General features: G+C 39.3%; 1 protein-coding gene across 1 annotated transcript in view; it reads right to left on the bottom strand.

Moving 5' to 3' along the window:
- Positions 1–724: 724 nt before the first annotated feature.
- The window catches only part of LOC149228412 (uncharacterized), a 266,450-nt gene continuing 251,392 nt past the window's right edge, over positions 725–15,782 (bottom strand). The window contains exons 12-16 of the mRNA XM_089378193.1: positions 2,164–2,299; positions 1,938–2,070; positions 1,699–1,850; positions 1,415–1,616; positions 725–1,211 (exon numbers count right to left, since the gene is read on the bottom strand). Coding sequence (XP_089234319.1) covers positions 988–1,211; positions 1,415–1,616; positions 1,699–1,850; positions 1,938–2,070; positions 2,164–2,299 — 847 coding nt within the window. The 3' untranslated portion in view covers positions 725–987. The remainder of the gene's footprint in view (positions 1,212–1,414; positions 1,617–1,698; positions 1,851–1,937; positions 2,071–2,163; positions 2,300–15,782) is intronic.

The raw sequence follows: 15,782 nt of genomic DNA on the forward strand, positions 1-15,782 counted from the left end.
TCAAGCATATGCAACCTAATATGGTTAATTAAAATCACTCATGTTAGAGGCTATGGCCAAGTACATCAACTTATCCTCTGATCAGTGATTATTAAAAACATAATGCAAAGTCATTGTAAGTTATTTGTATCAAATTTCAATGTTACATTACAAACTTACAGTGGTAGTTAAATTTAAACACAATAACTATCTGATAACCATTTAAAGAGAAATTAGTATAAAATGATTGTCATCAGCCCACTGTAAGAGTAAACTAAAAAGGAATAGTGTCCACAAGTAACATCAAATTCTCTATCAATTTCACTCTTTCAAATGCAACTAAAACTGCAGGCTATTTACTTTCGAACACTGAAATTCATAAAATTTGTCAGTTTATGATCTCAGTACATCCAAGCTTTGTCACCTTAGTCAATCGTGGGTTTCTGATTGCTCAATGCATTTGTCAATAGAGAATTTGCAGGTTATCTTACGCAAGCCTGTTGAATTATAGCACCATTCTGACCCTCTTGATTACTCATTATTTTCTGTTAGGTCAATTGCGTTCCAACTGCCCTACACATTGAAAAACATTGAAGCCAACCCTCCAACAACCCCAATACAGTAACCAAACAAATAATCTCTATCAGCAGAAGATATATTGGACAAGCAGACAACATATAGCCATTTAACCCTTAATTCTTAGGTGACTGCTAACTGTCAAACTCATTTATACTGCCGCAGAAAATGGCAAAAATAATGCATATTTCAAAACATTCATATCAAACCCTTGTGCACATACAAATATCAGGCCTCCACAGACATGGCATCTATTTGCTGGTCAAAATTTTAACCTGAAATGGATTTTAATAATCCTTTTTCAGACATTTCACTATTATTAATTTATTTCCAAGCCACAGAGAAACAAGAATACCGACCATAACCTAGTAAATTTGAAACCTGAATTGTCAAAATGTTATATACAGACGAATAAATAAAATGCAACCAATCTCATGATGCTTGGCTTATCCTTTTCTCCAGGAGTGATTCTAAAAATGCGGGTCCTAATCTGGAAAGAGAAGGAAGAACATGTGAGGGCCCACTGAATATCGTGTTCCAAGGCTGACTTGTGCCAGTACAGATAGCATTCAGGTTTGCCATATTTTCTGAAGGTTTATCAACATTCCTTTCCTGATCTGGAATTTTACCAAACATAGTTTCATATCCAGATGGCCCTGCATTAGACAAACATTTAGTGTCATCTTAGTGTTAGAAAATAGCCTTTAATCATATCCGATAAACATCATATAAATTGCTAGAAAGACATGAAACAACTTAAAATGCTTTTGAAGAATTCAAAACTTTCAGCACTTGCAATATCAGGGAAAGTATGGACAATATCAAGCTACAATAGTAGAATCAAAATCGTGACTCTCACCCTGCTCTTTGACGGAAGTAAATCTTATAATAGGTGTGGCATGAGCTTCATCATCATTGCCATTATAAGGATTAAAAACAACATACTCATGATCCCCATTCAAAAAGAGGAGCCTGTTTTCTGGTACTTTTGTCTTATCACTGACAGTTTCTTCAAGCAATAATGCACTTTGCTGAATAAACATTAGTGTGCCACCCATTCCCTGAAGTAAAATCAACAAGAAGTAAGATACATAATCCATAAAAGTACCATACTCAAGATCCAACATTTTTCCATTCCCTCACCTTCCTCACAGCCCAGGTAGCAATTGGAATGGGATCTTCTACACTGAACAATACAATTATGGCATCTTCCTCTGATTTCAACTTGCGACTACTGTCAACAGGGATGGGTACGAGAACAGCAAAATTGGGCCTGTCAGGATCAATGGCCAAGGCTGCACATAAAAGAACCAATGATTTCAAGCATACATAGAAAATGATTTTTACACACCATGTAAATTGCAAATAGGATTTTCCAGTACCTTCTACTGACAGATTATATGACCACCAGACACACAATGTTGATAGGTTCCAAATAGAAAACCGTGGGTTTGAACCTTTTGCCACTGATACAAGATGATGTGACTTCGAAATAAATGATAGCGCTGAGATAGACTGAGAAAAACAAGAACCAAAAACAATACTTGGTCATTGAACAGAAATTTAATACTTCATATTAAGGAATCAAAAACAAGAAATAAAAATTACCGTTAAGTACAATGACTCGCCAATGACTGAAACAAGACTATTTGTCTCTGGGTTCCAAAATGTGATAAGATCTCCGGCACCAACAGCCAAAAGGGATCCATCTGCAGAAAAGCCAGCACATAACATAGCCTTCTGTCTGTATCACATAAATAAACTTAAATTACCTGATGTTCAAAATATAAAATGATGTATTGATGGGCATAAATACACACAAATATCCTGTAAATTAGCCGTAGGACAAAATGACAACGAAGATAAATCATCATCCTCAATAGTACATGCACATCTGTTCATGCTCTTAATTCATTTACAAGTCTAGGTTTTAGCCATTGCTATAACAGTCTAATTTTGGACATCCTTCCAGAAAATGTAATCTGAGAACAATATCATTTGCCTTGCAGCTTTTGGCTCAAGCAATACCTAACAAACAAGAAAAGAACGATGTCAGCAAGGTTTAACTTTTCTTTTTGACAAACAGGAATCCCCTATTAGCCAAAGTAGATGAGGTTGAATAATTTCATCATCAGATTTCAGGCCACGATATTTCATTTGCCCATAACTGTGTTACCTTTTAAACACCAATCTAGTTATAAATTTGCACTACCTCATGCTGTTTCTTTACTTCTTCCTGTGTTTAGTTACTCTCTATAAATTTCAAACCAGGAAAGCCAAAAATGTAAAAATGTGCAAACTGCAGTTTTAAAAAATAGAATTGGGTTTGTTTGATCAGGCTGTTTACTTTCTACTCTTGGTCACCCCTGCATGGATTTCTCGTATCATGCAGCATGTATTCAAATGACACCATCCATTAGCAACATGGATGCTTGCTTTTACTTCACTGTTTTGGGTGTATTAAGCAAGGACTATCTGAAAGAGAGGGCCTCAGAAACTAAGGCACAGGCAAGCTTTTATAATATCACTAACTTCCTATAATATCTACATCCTCATGCACAATCACGAGTGTCAGGCACAACTGTGTGACTGTTGCTTTTACACAAACATTCGTTTAAGTTACCCACCATCTCATAAAAAGATACAAACACTGGGAGTTACTAGAGTTAATATTTGATTTAAGACTTGAAAAATGAGCTAGAAGAACTATATATTAAAGTAAAAAAAAATGCATATATGTTACCTAAAGTGGGTAACATGTATCAGTTTCTGAAAAGGATCCTTCCAAATTTCACATGGATAAATTAACATATCTATAAAATATATGATTCATGAGTAAAAAGGAAATTTTTATATCCATGGTATGCAGTGTGCACAATGTAGCACAAAGTGGGGACATTTTTTGGAAGTGAAAGCATCGGAAATGTAATTTTCCAAAAATTGTCAGAAGCAAAGCGATGTGGAAGCATTATATAAAAATAAAAAATAAAAAAAGCATCTAGAATACCAAATTAGTTACAGAAGATATGAAAACATGCATATCTGTATATAAATCGAGATAGATATGGCATCCATAATACATCAATGATTAATTATTCAAGAATCAACCATCTAGATTCTAGCAATTACAAACAGTCATCAAATTTTTAAGCTTAGTACAGATGTAGAATGTAGGAAGTATCAAAATTTTAAGCATATAACAGAAAGTAGACCATCAGGAGAGAAAACATTCAAATAACTTATCTAGCAAGCAACTGTCAACATGACCAAATACTAATGTTCACAAGATAGGCCACCTATTCACCACCAACTGCACACTGAACTAGGAAGACTGAAAAGTTCAAATTCACAACACTAAAGTCTAAGAGTCTAATCTATCATCCAAAGACTATGACAAAAAAATTAGTGAACTGTGAATCTATCTACTAATCTCTCCTCCTTACACCACCACGACCACTATGTGAGCCTCCACAAGGTGGCAGTGAAGAAGATGGTGACCGTGGAACTAAACATGAAGCCCTTGCTGCAATTGTTAAAGACTGGAACAAGGGGACCATGGCACTAGATGGGGGTAGCATCTTAACATGATCATCATAATCATCATCTCCTCACAGTAATGGGACAACAATTGCAAGTTGTAATGAACATAACCAACCTCTCTGCCGGATTTACATTTAGCTTGTTTCTTTTGACACTCTGGATGAAACTATGGGTGCTCCACCTGCGAGATCACCCATATTGCCAAACATTGTAGATGTGGACTAGCACCACCATGCATGTTCCACCACTCGAGAGAAGACAAATTCCTTCTATCTCTAACTGCATGATTGGTCGCAAATGCACCAATGGCAAGGATATAGTGACTCAATTGTTTTTGTATGGTGTCACACTCCTTATCAGGGAATAATTTATCCAATACTTTCATATAACTAGGAAGAACCTCTAGATCTTGGTGTGGTTTTCTCTTGTTCCCCGCATTAGGTGTTGGTGTTCAAAACCATGATACATGATAGTATTTAGGTGTAAGAACATATGTTAAGGCATGAAATGCAATGTTTAGTATTTACTATTTCCCATCGTTTTTCCACCTCTACACGAATATAATTGAAAAAGGTGATATCTTTAGGCTCAACAACATCTTTAATCTGCCCCAACATGCTATCCATCTACTTATACACCTCGCCAATTATTGGTCAATCTAAATATGGAAACTTGATCATGTAATAAATGTTGAAGAATGTAACTAGTGTCAGTCCTCATAATTGTATTTGAGTCGTGATGTAATATATTTGTCAAGAAAAAGAAAATTGATTAAAAAGAAAATTTATTTTATGAGCATGGGTTTAATGCTTCTAGGTCAAGCCTCCATTGTAGGCTTTTAGGTTTGTGTCAAAAGGTCAAAGTAATAGACCCTTCTTGAGCTTTACATGTCAAGAAATGGAATTATTTTGTTGTAATTAAGTCAAATTAGTCCCCTCCACCAAGTCGGCTAGCCAACTATTCATGTCGGCCTATTAGAGGAGCTTCCAACAACTATATATAGCAATGAGTTCGACCTATTCAAGGAAGTCAAGTCATGAAGTTCGATCTGCAATCCTAGAAGTGGAAAGAAGTGTGAATATACAAAGAAGAACCTACAAGAAGTAAAGAAGACCATGCGAAGGAGATTGGAAGTCTAGTAATGATCTGCAATTCATCATTTTCTGTCATACATATGAAAAGTCTGTAATGTTGAAGGACCAAAGGTACAGGGCTATGATGATAAATTGAAAATTTCAAGAGTAGAAGAAAGAGCTGAAACCCTAGATGTTCTCCTTGATTTGACTTTGGAAGTTTGACTTGTCTTCATAAAGGCTGACTTGGTGGATGGAGGAAGGTCTAAGTCTTGGTCAAAAGGGTCTTGGTTGTCTCACTTTGATTTGATTCTACTAGTAGAAGAGTTTCACTAGGTTTTCCCCTTCTTAGGGTTTTGCCCTGGCTGAGTGCCTACATCTTGTGTTATGTGTTGTGATCTTCATTGTTTGGCATTTGTCTTGATGATAAGAATCTAATAAATTGCAAAGAAGAATTACTAAACATCACAAGAAAGTGTCAAACGAAGAGAAATCAAATTAATAATAACCCTAACTAAGCTTCCCTAAGATTTCTCAACAATAAATGGGCTTGGTGAAATGCAAAACATATATAACCTGTGACCAACAGTAACTGTCAAGAACAATGTCCTTCACTACATTAGCACCATCTCTATTAGTTTCCATCGATGTTGCGGGGGAGCGCCCCCCCGCCCTTCGAACCCGCTTCCGAAGCGCGCTCCGGGCGGGAGCGGCTCGGGAGCGCGCTCCCAAAATCGCTCTCGGACGGGAGTGATTTTCGAGAGCGCGCTCCCTTAAAAAAATTTGCTCTCCCTGGCCTGTTAGGGAGCGACACAGGGAACGATTGCTCCCGCGCTCCCGGAGCGATTTTTAATGCCCGGGAGCGATCGAGGAGCGATCGCTCCCGGACATTAAAAATCGCTCCAGGAGCGATTCAAGCCGGGCCGGGAGCGGTTCGGCGGAAAAAAAAATCCGCCGGACCCGAAAAAATAAAAAAAAATTTAGAATTTTTTTTTTGTTTTATAAGCCCAATGGGCCAAAAAACATTCATTATAACTTCATTGAGCAAGGTTTGGAGCTGGAGCAAGAGCAAAGGAGCGAAGAGCAAGTGCTGAGGAGCGAGGAGCAAGTACCAAGGAGCGAAGAGCAAGCCTGCAGAGGTAAGTAACTTAGTAATCTAGTTAGTTTAGCTGGTTAGGTAGTTAATTTAGTTGATTTAATTTAGTTGTTTGAGTTTAACTGTTTAAAGATCATGTATTTAAATTAAATTAATAAATTAAATTAATTAATCCCAATAAATTAAATTAATTTGCAGATTCAAGAATCAAAACCCTACAAACATCAAACACCATGGACCTGGCGATATTTATTGGCATTTTCCTCTTCCTGGTCCCTTTTATGGTTATTATGGTGCTGGAGAGTAGGAAACGGAGGGGGCCCCAAACTGAAGAGGGGGATGAAGAAGCCGGAGAAAGTCAAATGGGTGAAAACCCCAGTGAGGAGGAGGTGGAGGAGGGTGAACATGACCCTCAAAAAACTAAACAAGACCAAACTCCATTGTGGAAATATGTTCACAGGGCTGAAACAGGGAGGGGGTGGAACCACTAAATTTCATTGCCCCCATTGCAACACTGATTACACAGGTTCATACACCCGTGCTAGAAGACACCTCTGCGGGAAAAGGCCATGGTATGGAGAGAAACAAATAGGAATCAAAACTTGTGCAGCGGTGTCAACAGCAGATAGAGCCAAATACATAAAGGAAGAGGAGGATGCCCAATACAGAACAAAAAGATCAAGGGGTTTCTTTGAACCAAGCTCACAATCACAAAGAACTCCTTCAGCATCCTCCCAAGGCAGTGGATATGGACATGGAGGCACAGGGTCATCATCTTTAAGGCGTAGAACCATATCAGATTTCCTTGATGAGGGGTGTAGGAATGATGTGGATTCAAAAGTTTACAGGTTTCTCTATGCATGTGGGATACCATTCAATGTTCTACGCTCACCTTATTGGCACGAAATGGTTTCTGCCATAAATGATGCCCCTAAAGGATACAAGAGCCCTGGGTATGACAAGGCAAGAACTGTTGGCCTTGATCATGAAAAAGCAAAAATATCACATTCTTTGAATAAAATGACAAGTTCTTGGACTGACAATGGGGTGTCCATTGTATCTGATGGATGGACAAATGTAAAAGGCAAGCCATTGATAAGTGTTCTTGTTGTGTCTGTTAGTGGTCCCATCTTTCTAGCTGCACATGATTACTCAGACAAGTTCAAGACCGCCATCAACATTGCAGAAGCATTACTTGAAACAATTGAGCGTATTGGCCCATACAATGTCATCCAAGTCATCACTGATAATGCTCCTAATTGTAAGGCAGCGGGAGCAACTATTGAGGATAAATACCCGAACATATTTTGGTCTGGATGTTTGGTTCACACATTGAACCTTCTGTTGCATGATATTGTCAAAAACAAAAATGAACAATACCAATGGATTGGTAATTTGTACAAGAAAGGAAAACAAATGATAAAATTTATTACAAATCATAGCAATACCCATGGCCTTTTCCGCAGTCACTCGAGATTGGAGTTGCTGAAGATTGCGAGGACTAGATTTGGTAGCTATTACCTCACCTTCAGGCGCCTTTTGAAGGTAAGAGAGGCATTAGCTAGCATGGTATCAAGTCCACATTGGCAGGTGTTAAAGGAAAGGGCTACAAATGTAGCTGACATGGCAGGTTTTGAAATGGTGGAGGAGGCCGCTCTTGATGGGCAGTTTTGGACAACTGTGAGGCAGGTATTGGATTTCACCAAGCCAATTTATCACATGATTTGGTTTGCAGATACAGACAAACCAGTGATTGGCGAGGTGTATGAGCAAATGGATACCATGTTGGGGGAAATAAAAGACATTGTTCATAATAGAGATCCCAACTTGTACAAACTGATTCATGATTGTGTGTGTGAACGATGGAATAGGCTTAACCTTCCACTACATTGCTTGGCGTATATCCTTACGCCAAAATACTACTCTACATCTTGGTTGGGCCAACCTGCAGCAGGGGGTGGGGTTAGGACCAAACCCCATTTAGATCAAGAGGTAACTAAAGGATATCTGGAAGCATTAGAAAAGTTGGTGCCTGACAGGGAGGAATGTGCAGCTGTGCGCCTTGAAATAGGCAGATACTTCAGTGGCACTGGTTTGTATGGTAACTTCCATGCAATGGACGACAAAGATAAATTTGATTCTCTCACATGGTGGGAAACATATGGCGGCCACGGACTTTTGCCAAAATTGGCAAAAAAAGTTCTTTCACAGGTTGTAAATTCTTCTTCTGCAGAGAGGTGTTGGAGCACCTACAGTTATATACATAATGTGAAAAGAAACAGACTCAATGAAAACCGAGCAGAAAGCTTGGTTTATGTGCACTACAACTTGAGGTTGTTGAGTCATTACTGTGATCGGGCTAATGAGGATCCCACATATAAAATTTGGGACAATCATCCAGAGGATGACAATTTGGAGGATGGCATTATACATATTGAAGAACTAGAAGAGGAACTTGTAAGGGATGAAAATGAAGCAGCAGCCATGCCACCTCCACCTCCACCTCCACCATCCAGTAGCAGTGCTCGAGGTCCGAGTCTTGTTCCTTTGCTGTCGCCACCTCCATCTACACCCTCGCGTGGAGGTTCTAGTTCTGGTGGTCGGTCTGTGCGGGAGACTCCTAGAAGACCACCACGACCTGCTTATACTCCTGGAGACTCTCGTGGCAAGGGCCACATGTAGATTTACAGTTTACTTGTCTTTTTTAATTTCTATTAGACTTTAGTTTTCATAACTGTTGAGTTTTGAGTCCTTGACTCTTGACTGTTGACTCTTTCATATCATTATGATATTTTTTGTAAACATTATATCACTGTGACAATGAAAATTTGAAGTTTGAAGTTGGGCCTTGGCAATTATAACTCATTGGTAATGATTGTGAATTATGAATATGATGCTTTGTGAAAGACTAAAGTTGTTTCATTTCATCTCATTACTCATGTTTCATTTTATTAATTTTTAACATTTCATATCATGTTAACAGTTAGAAGTTAGGACTTAGAAATATCTTCGATATTACTTCTTGTAATGGTTAAACTTGGCTTACAAGTACAACTTTGGTGATCAATGATGATAAATGTTATTGAATTTTCAATTCTGAAAGCTTGAAGTTGAAACTTTAATATTGAATTTGATGAATCATGATTTATAAGACTCAATATGTTGCAGTTGTAATATGTATTTTACTAACTTGTGGACATGGTTGATGACGATTATAATTTCTAGATGATTGATGTGATATGGTTCAATGATCAATTTATGTTTTTTTATGTTTTTTATGTCTATTTCATCATTCTACATGTTTTTGTTGACATATATGTATCAAAAATTAAAAAATATAAAAAATATATATATTTTTAAAAAATCGCTCCCGGATTCGCTCCCAAACTGGGAGCTTCTGAAAATGGTCGCTCCCGCTCCCGTTTTCGCTCCCGCTCCCCGCTCCCGCTCCCGCTCCCAAGTAACATTGGTTTCCATCTCATACCATGAATCATACATCAACAAAGCACTTAAAGCTTGTCTCAACTTCAATAGTCGCCTAAAAGTGAGGTAATAGCTTGCAAATCTAGTTTTTGAAAGCTTAAGTAGCTGCAACTTGGAGTAAGTGCCATAAAAAAATTCTCCATGATGGTCCTCAGCCGGCATCCCCTTGTAGCCATCATCTAGCTCATTGTGCCATTTCTCTGCCACCTGAGTCAGCCATGTGGTCCCTCACCCGTCTATCATGATCGTATGTTTGAAGGTGGGCCTCCCAAACCTAAAGGTATGCCTTGTCATCTGGTGATTGAGTACTTTAGTTTACTTATCACAAAGGCTCTTAGGTATGGATTAATGGGGGGATTTGGTGGAAATAGTGAACTAGGTCTATGCTCTTGTCCCCTAGGTCTCTTTTGGATGTTAACCTTGGACCTTAGTCCTGTGGGATCTCTTTTACTGACCTTTGGGCTTTAGGGATGGTACTACATGGGAAAACCGGATTTTGGTTGCATGGTCCCACTCCCTGATCCACATATATCACCCCCCTTCCGCTCATTATAATCCCATTCATCACTCCTCCCACCTAGATCCACATTCCTCCACTGGGTCCACAAAGGGTCAACCACCCCCTCCCCTTTGCCCACACCTTAGGTCGGGCCTGGAACAATTCCTGAAGGTTGATGCAAAAGAAAAGAAAAGAAAAAACATAATTGGCCACATTCAACAAGAAATTGTACCACAAAACACAAAAAATGGTTGGGACAAAACATTTAGCACGTGGGCAAAAGCCAATTACATGAGCTCTACCCCCTTCCATGGCCATCACCTTGGTTTCTATAGGCCCTAGATGAGCCTCCTCTATCATTCAAGAACCCATGATTGTCCCAACCCCTGGTGGGCGATACACTGCCCCACCTTAAAGGGGGTATCCACTGCTATACTTTACGCATCATGCTCTCATCCCCTTGAGCCCTGAGCAGTTAACCAAAGAAAAATCATAGAAAGCAAAAGGCATATGAACAAGGTTGGAAAAATCAAGGTCGGGGCAACTCATGTACCATGATTTCTCTCTCCTACACATCATTTACCCAAGTATGGGCTTCCCTTTCATTAGCTACCCTTGTATCATGGCATGTGACCCAAGTTTTCCCCTTCATCCCCTATTTTGTTCCATCAATTTATCATGTGCCACCACCATTTGAAGGATGTACTAGGGACATACCCCCTTTCGAAACATAAACCATTTAATAGTGTGCTTGGTTAACCTTCCTTTGAGCTAGGAGACATTTGCACATGCCAAAGCCCACTATGGAAGGGCATGCCATTATGAAGTGCCCACCTATTTTCCATGGTTTGTAAACTCTTTTACTTGATTTCTTTAATGACTTGGTGTACTAGAGGGCAAGGGGATGCATTGGATCTTATGCAAGATTACAAATGGTCTCCATTTTGGGTTTGGTCTCCTTATACAGGGTCCTAACCCTCCAGAGGGCTACATTGGCACATGTAGGGTGTGTGTAGAGATCCATGGGCCTCCATAGCAGTAGACAACATTCCATGGATCCCCAGAGTCATTCAGAGATTGCTCGTGGTTCACCTATTGGACAAGGAAGATGCACTTGGTTCACCATGCACAACCAACTTCACAGTTGCATTATGCACTTAGTAGATGGTCCAAGCTCTATATGATGATGTGGCGGCACTTATATCATCATCCTAGCCCTTGCGGATGGTCTACAGGCATCTTTGATCTATTTGGAGACCCATGAGGACATTTGTGTGCCCCCACATCCATTTGGGAGCACCACAGGTTTATTACTTGAAGAATAAGGGGCCAACCCCTTGTCCACTATTTTTGGAGTCCTATTTCACATTATGGCACCTATGGACTTCATTAGGCCTCCTCTAAGGCCCAACGACACATGTTATTAATCATTCGACCCTCTTGAGAGGCTTACTCCTTTGTTATTGAGCTAGTTTTGTGGGCTTGTCACCAGAGGTACTTGTATTTTGCACATTATTTTATTCTAAGTGCTAAATTAGACCAAAATATGCTAAATCGAATTCTTTAGACATTGTATAAATAGATGATGAGTTGATTCATTCTCTCATCATCACTTGGATTGATTAAATTCTCTTGTTAGATTTTCGCTACTCTCTTTGGAGGGAGAAATTGGATGGGTGGATGAATTTTGATGTTTGGATCTCTTCATTTTTGTCTTGGGGCTTCGATATTGGCATATGATGATGATTGGATATACTTGTTCTCACATGTAAGCACTTTTTTAATGCTATTTTGACATTCTTTCCTATGTCACATAAATGATGCTGAGATTTCGCTATTCTAGGTCGAAATTTGTCATGTCCCCTTCTAAATTAATTTGGAACATGATTAATTATTATATTATGGGGCCAATTTCGAGGATAGTGGGTCCCATTCAATTTTTATTAGGATATTAGACTTAGGAAGAGTTATTTTTGTTGTGGTTAAGTTACACATGGGGGGCCACCCACACTAGGGAAATATGCACTCCCTAGTTCGATTTGCATGGAGGTGGCTAAGTTTTGCATGGAGATGGTTAAGTGAGGGCCCATGATGGAGGTAGAATTGGAGGGAAAAGTGCTCCACGAAATCTATATAAGGAAGGCATCTCTCCTCATTTCATTCATTGTTTAGCATGAGTTCTTCAAGCGAAGAGCTCACCCTTTCTTCGGGGGACTTCGAGTGCCACCCTAAGAAGGTTTTTCTTCATTCTTTAGGAGGAGGATCTCATTGTGATTTCCAATAGTTGCATTCATCTCTAGGTGGTGTGTATTACTAGAGGACGCAGCAAAGGGGAGGCCAAGTTTGCTTGTGGTGTCTTGCAGTGGAGTTTGGGTGAGAGATTTTCCGAAGAGGAGGCGTAGGAAGATTGTTGTTACTTTGGAGAGTTTGGGACCTAGAGGACTGTGCTACTTGGTAGGATGACTTTCGCACTTCCTGGGCCAATGCAGAGGCAGCACTTGGTGCTCACGTGGAGCGTAGAATATCAGCCTTTGAGGCTGAACTTTACCAAGGAGGTTAAGGGAAACATTTGGGGAGGAGATTGCTTCATTTTCAGAGCTTGGAAGAAAATTTTGTTGGTATTCCTTGCAGGCCATATTTTTTGAGCAGCGTGGAGGGCATAGGGCATATTGGAGGCCGAATTTGGGAGGTTGGATTCAGGCCAAACCCTTTTTGGGTTTTTGCGGGTTTTGGCCAAGGAGCTTGGGGCTAGAGTTTGAACATTTTATGAGCACCAGAGACGGGGTTTCCTGTAGTTCCTTTCTAGCTAGTAGTGCAGTTTCTAGGGAGGCAACACAGAGCATTAGAGCAGCAGCCATTTTCCATCTTTGAGATTATTGTTTATCACCTGGGTTCTATCAAGCTTGCCCTTGAGGCAAGCCCAGGTGCATTTCTCCATACTATTGTACTTGCTCCATTTCATTAATAAAATGGCTCAGTTGGTTCTCATTTCTAGAGTGTATTGAGCATTTGTTGATTGTTTCATTTTTCTGTGTATAAATCGTTTTGCTTTGCATATCACTATTTATAAGTTTGGAACATTACAAAATTTTGCTGCATTTCTTGGGTGAAAGGGTATAAATTTGTCTTTTATTAGCATTGCATCATGTTATGGGCCATGTTTGAATAAGTGAATGTTCCTAGAGATATTTCATTGAAATTTATCTTGACAAGTCATCACATATTGCACATTGAAGTAGAAAGACCATGAAGGAGTTTTTCTCATGCCCTAATTGCCATCCGAAATTGTTCTAAAGGTCTCCTTGATGAATTGAAACCATCCCAAACATTGGAATCATCTTGACTCCATTTCTCCCAAACGATTAGGCATTACTCCTCCATAGGTTATCACCTTAAAACATGTTTTTCTCAACTTTCTCTCTTTCTTTCTAGGTCTAGCCTCCATAGGTCACCTACAGCATCAATTATCTCACAATCTAGCCATCCACACACTTTGATTTTTGGTCCACTAATGTGTTGGAGTTTTGCTCTTGAGGCCCTCCAAATTGAAGCAAATCAGACGGGGGGATCTCGAGATATTACAAGCTCTAGCTCTAGGACTGTTCCGTGCCCTAGGTTTCCCTTAGCTAGTGACCTCATTTGGATCATTGCATTCTATTCCAAGAAGATTTGTCCATTGGTCCTCTTCTCTTCCACAATTAGGTCAAGCCCCTCCTTGAGTGACCAATCCCTCTTACTTGACCTAATTTTGGGTCAACTTGGTCTCATGTGGTCCTACAACCTTTTAAAGACAAATTCAAAAAGACCACTTGGAATCCAAGTTTCCACAAAGATTTCTTGGACTGGGCCCTTCCATTACAAATCTAATTTGCAAAACCTAGCCCTTGAAATCCCCTTGGCCCTTCTTAGGGAGCCTTACATCTTACTTTTCAAGCAAGTAAGCCACAATTTGAGTCTCTCTTGTGAATAGGCCTTTAGGAATCACTCTTTCTCCCTTTATTGACTTATTCATCTAGTGATTCCCTTCATACCAGGTCTCCTCCCATCGCTGAAAGTCCGTAAAGAGCAGGGAGCTTTAGCTGAGGTGACAGTGGGCTATTGCTCCATTGTTGCCCTTGGCCTAGTAGTTGTCCCTTTAGGATCCCCTGCTAGTTTGAGCAGTAACAGACCCAGCATGCCCTGTGACATCTTTAACAAGTTGCTTCCCTCTCTTGTAGAGCTAATTAATCCATCCACATTCTTTATGCCTCACAATATCATGCATCAAAAGGTTCAATGTGTGCACCAAGCACCCAGACCAAAAGTTGTGTGGATGAGCCTGCTCAAGATTTATTTTACTCCCTCACAATTTGTTGCATTATCATTGATCACTTGAACCACATTATTAGAACCAACATCATTGATTGTTTTCAATAGGAGATCTGCAAAGTTTTGAGAAGATGCAATGATGGAGGAGTCATGACTTGCAAAAAACACTGCACTGCTAGCAAAAACACCAAGAACATTTATCAAATGTTGGTTTCTAACATTCATCCAACCATTTGATATAATGGATGCCTCGCAATCTTCCCACTCCTCTGTAAATTGTATCAAAAGCTCTATGAATCTTTTCTTTTTCTCTATCTAATAACAAAGTTCTATCTTTCTCAAAGTTGGGGCTCTTATATCCTTTTGGGGCTTCATTAATGGCCTTAACCAATAATGCCAGTACGAAAAGCTAATAACATTGAATGAAATGACTCGGGATGTTTGAGAGTGATTCTGACCTCATTGGATTTCATATGTAGAAAGTAGAATTTTAGATCTCACTCAAAACGCAATAGACCTAACAGTTTTTCAGGATTTCAACATTGGGGGGATCAAAATGTTTCCATTGGATTATGTCATGTACGAGGGTATGGAACTAGTATTTAGTCAAAAGCACCAAGCCCTCTATGTACCATGATGATAGTGGCATTGATAGTTGAACTCTTCTATAATGATCCTACTAAAAATGTACCCATCACTCAAACAAAATCTTGAATTGCCAAGCTAAGCATTTTTTATCTTATTTTAAAGCTTAGAGGGTGATATTGATGACAGAGATCCCAATATAGGCAAAGATTTTGATGTTATGTAGGTATTTGTTGTAGCATGATTTTCTTTTATGCTAAAGGCAATATCGAGCATGTTTTTTGATGTATTTTCAGATTGCGCTCAGTGTTATTTTGGTTATGTGCACCCTTACATACTCTATAAATGAGAACTTTTGCTTATTTGTGTATAAATGGTTTTGATTCATGTGGATGCACATGAATATATGTGTTTTTCTTTAAAATTTGAACATTTTTGGCTAACTGGTTTTTTGGTCTAGTTTTTTTATCAGTTCTGACTGGTTCTCAATCTCGGGGGTCTACCAGTTCAATAACTAGTCCAATTCTAACTGATTCCCGGTCCGGGGGTTCTATCGATTCGATGACTGGTATGATTTTGGTCCAATACCCCACAAAGATGCCTCCTCACTCAAGTCTATAAACGACTATAAGGTTTCCTCCAT

This window comes from Pinus tabuliformis, chromosome J (genome assembly GCF_031772625.1).
Source record: "Pinus tabuliformis cultivar Carrire ecotype Pingquan chromosome J, CPIR1, whole genome shotgun sequence".
Classification (NCBI taxonomy): Eukaryota; Viridiplantae; Streptophyta; class Pinopsida; order Pinales; family Pinaceae; genus Pinus; species Pinus tabuliformis.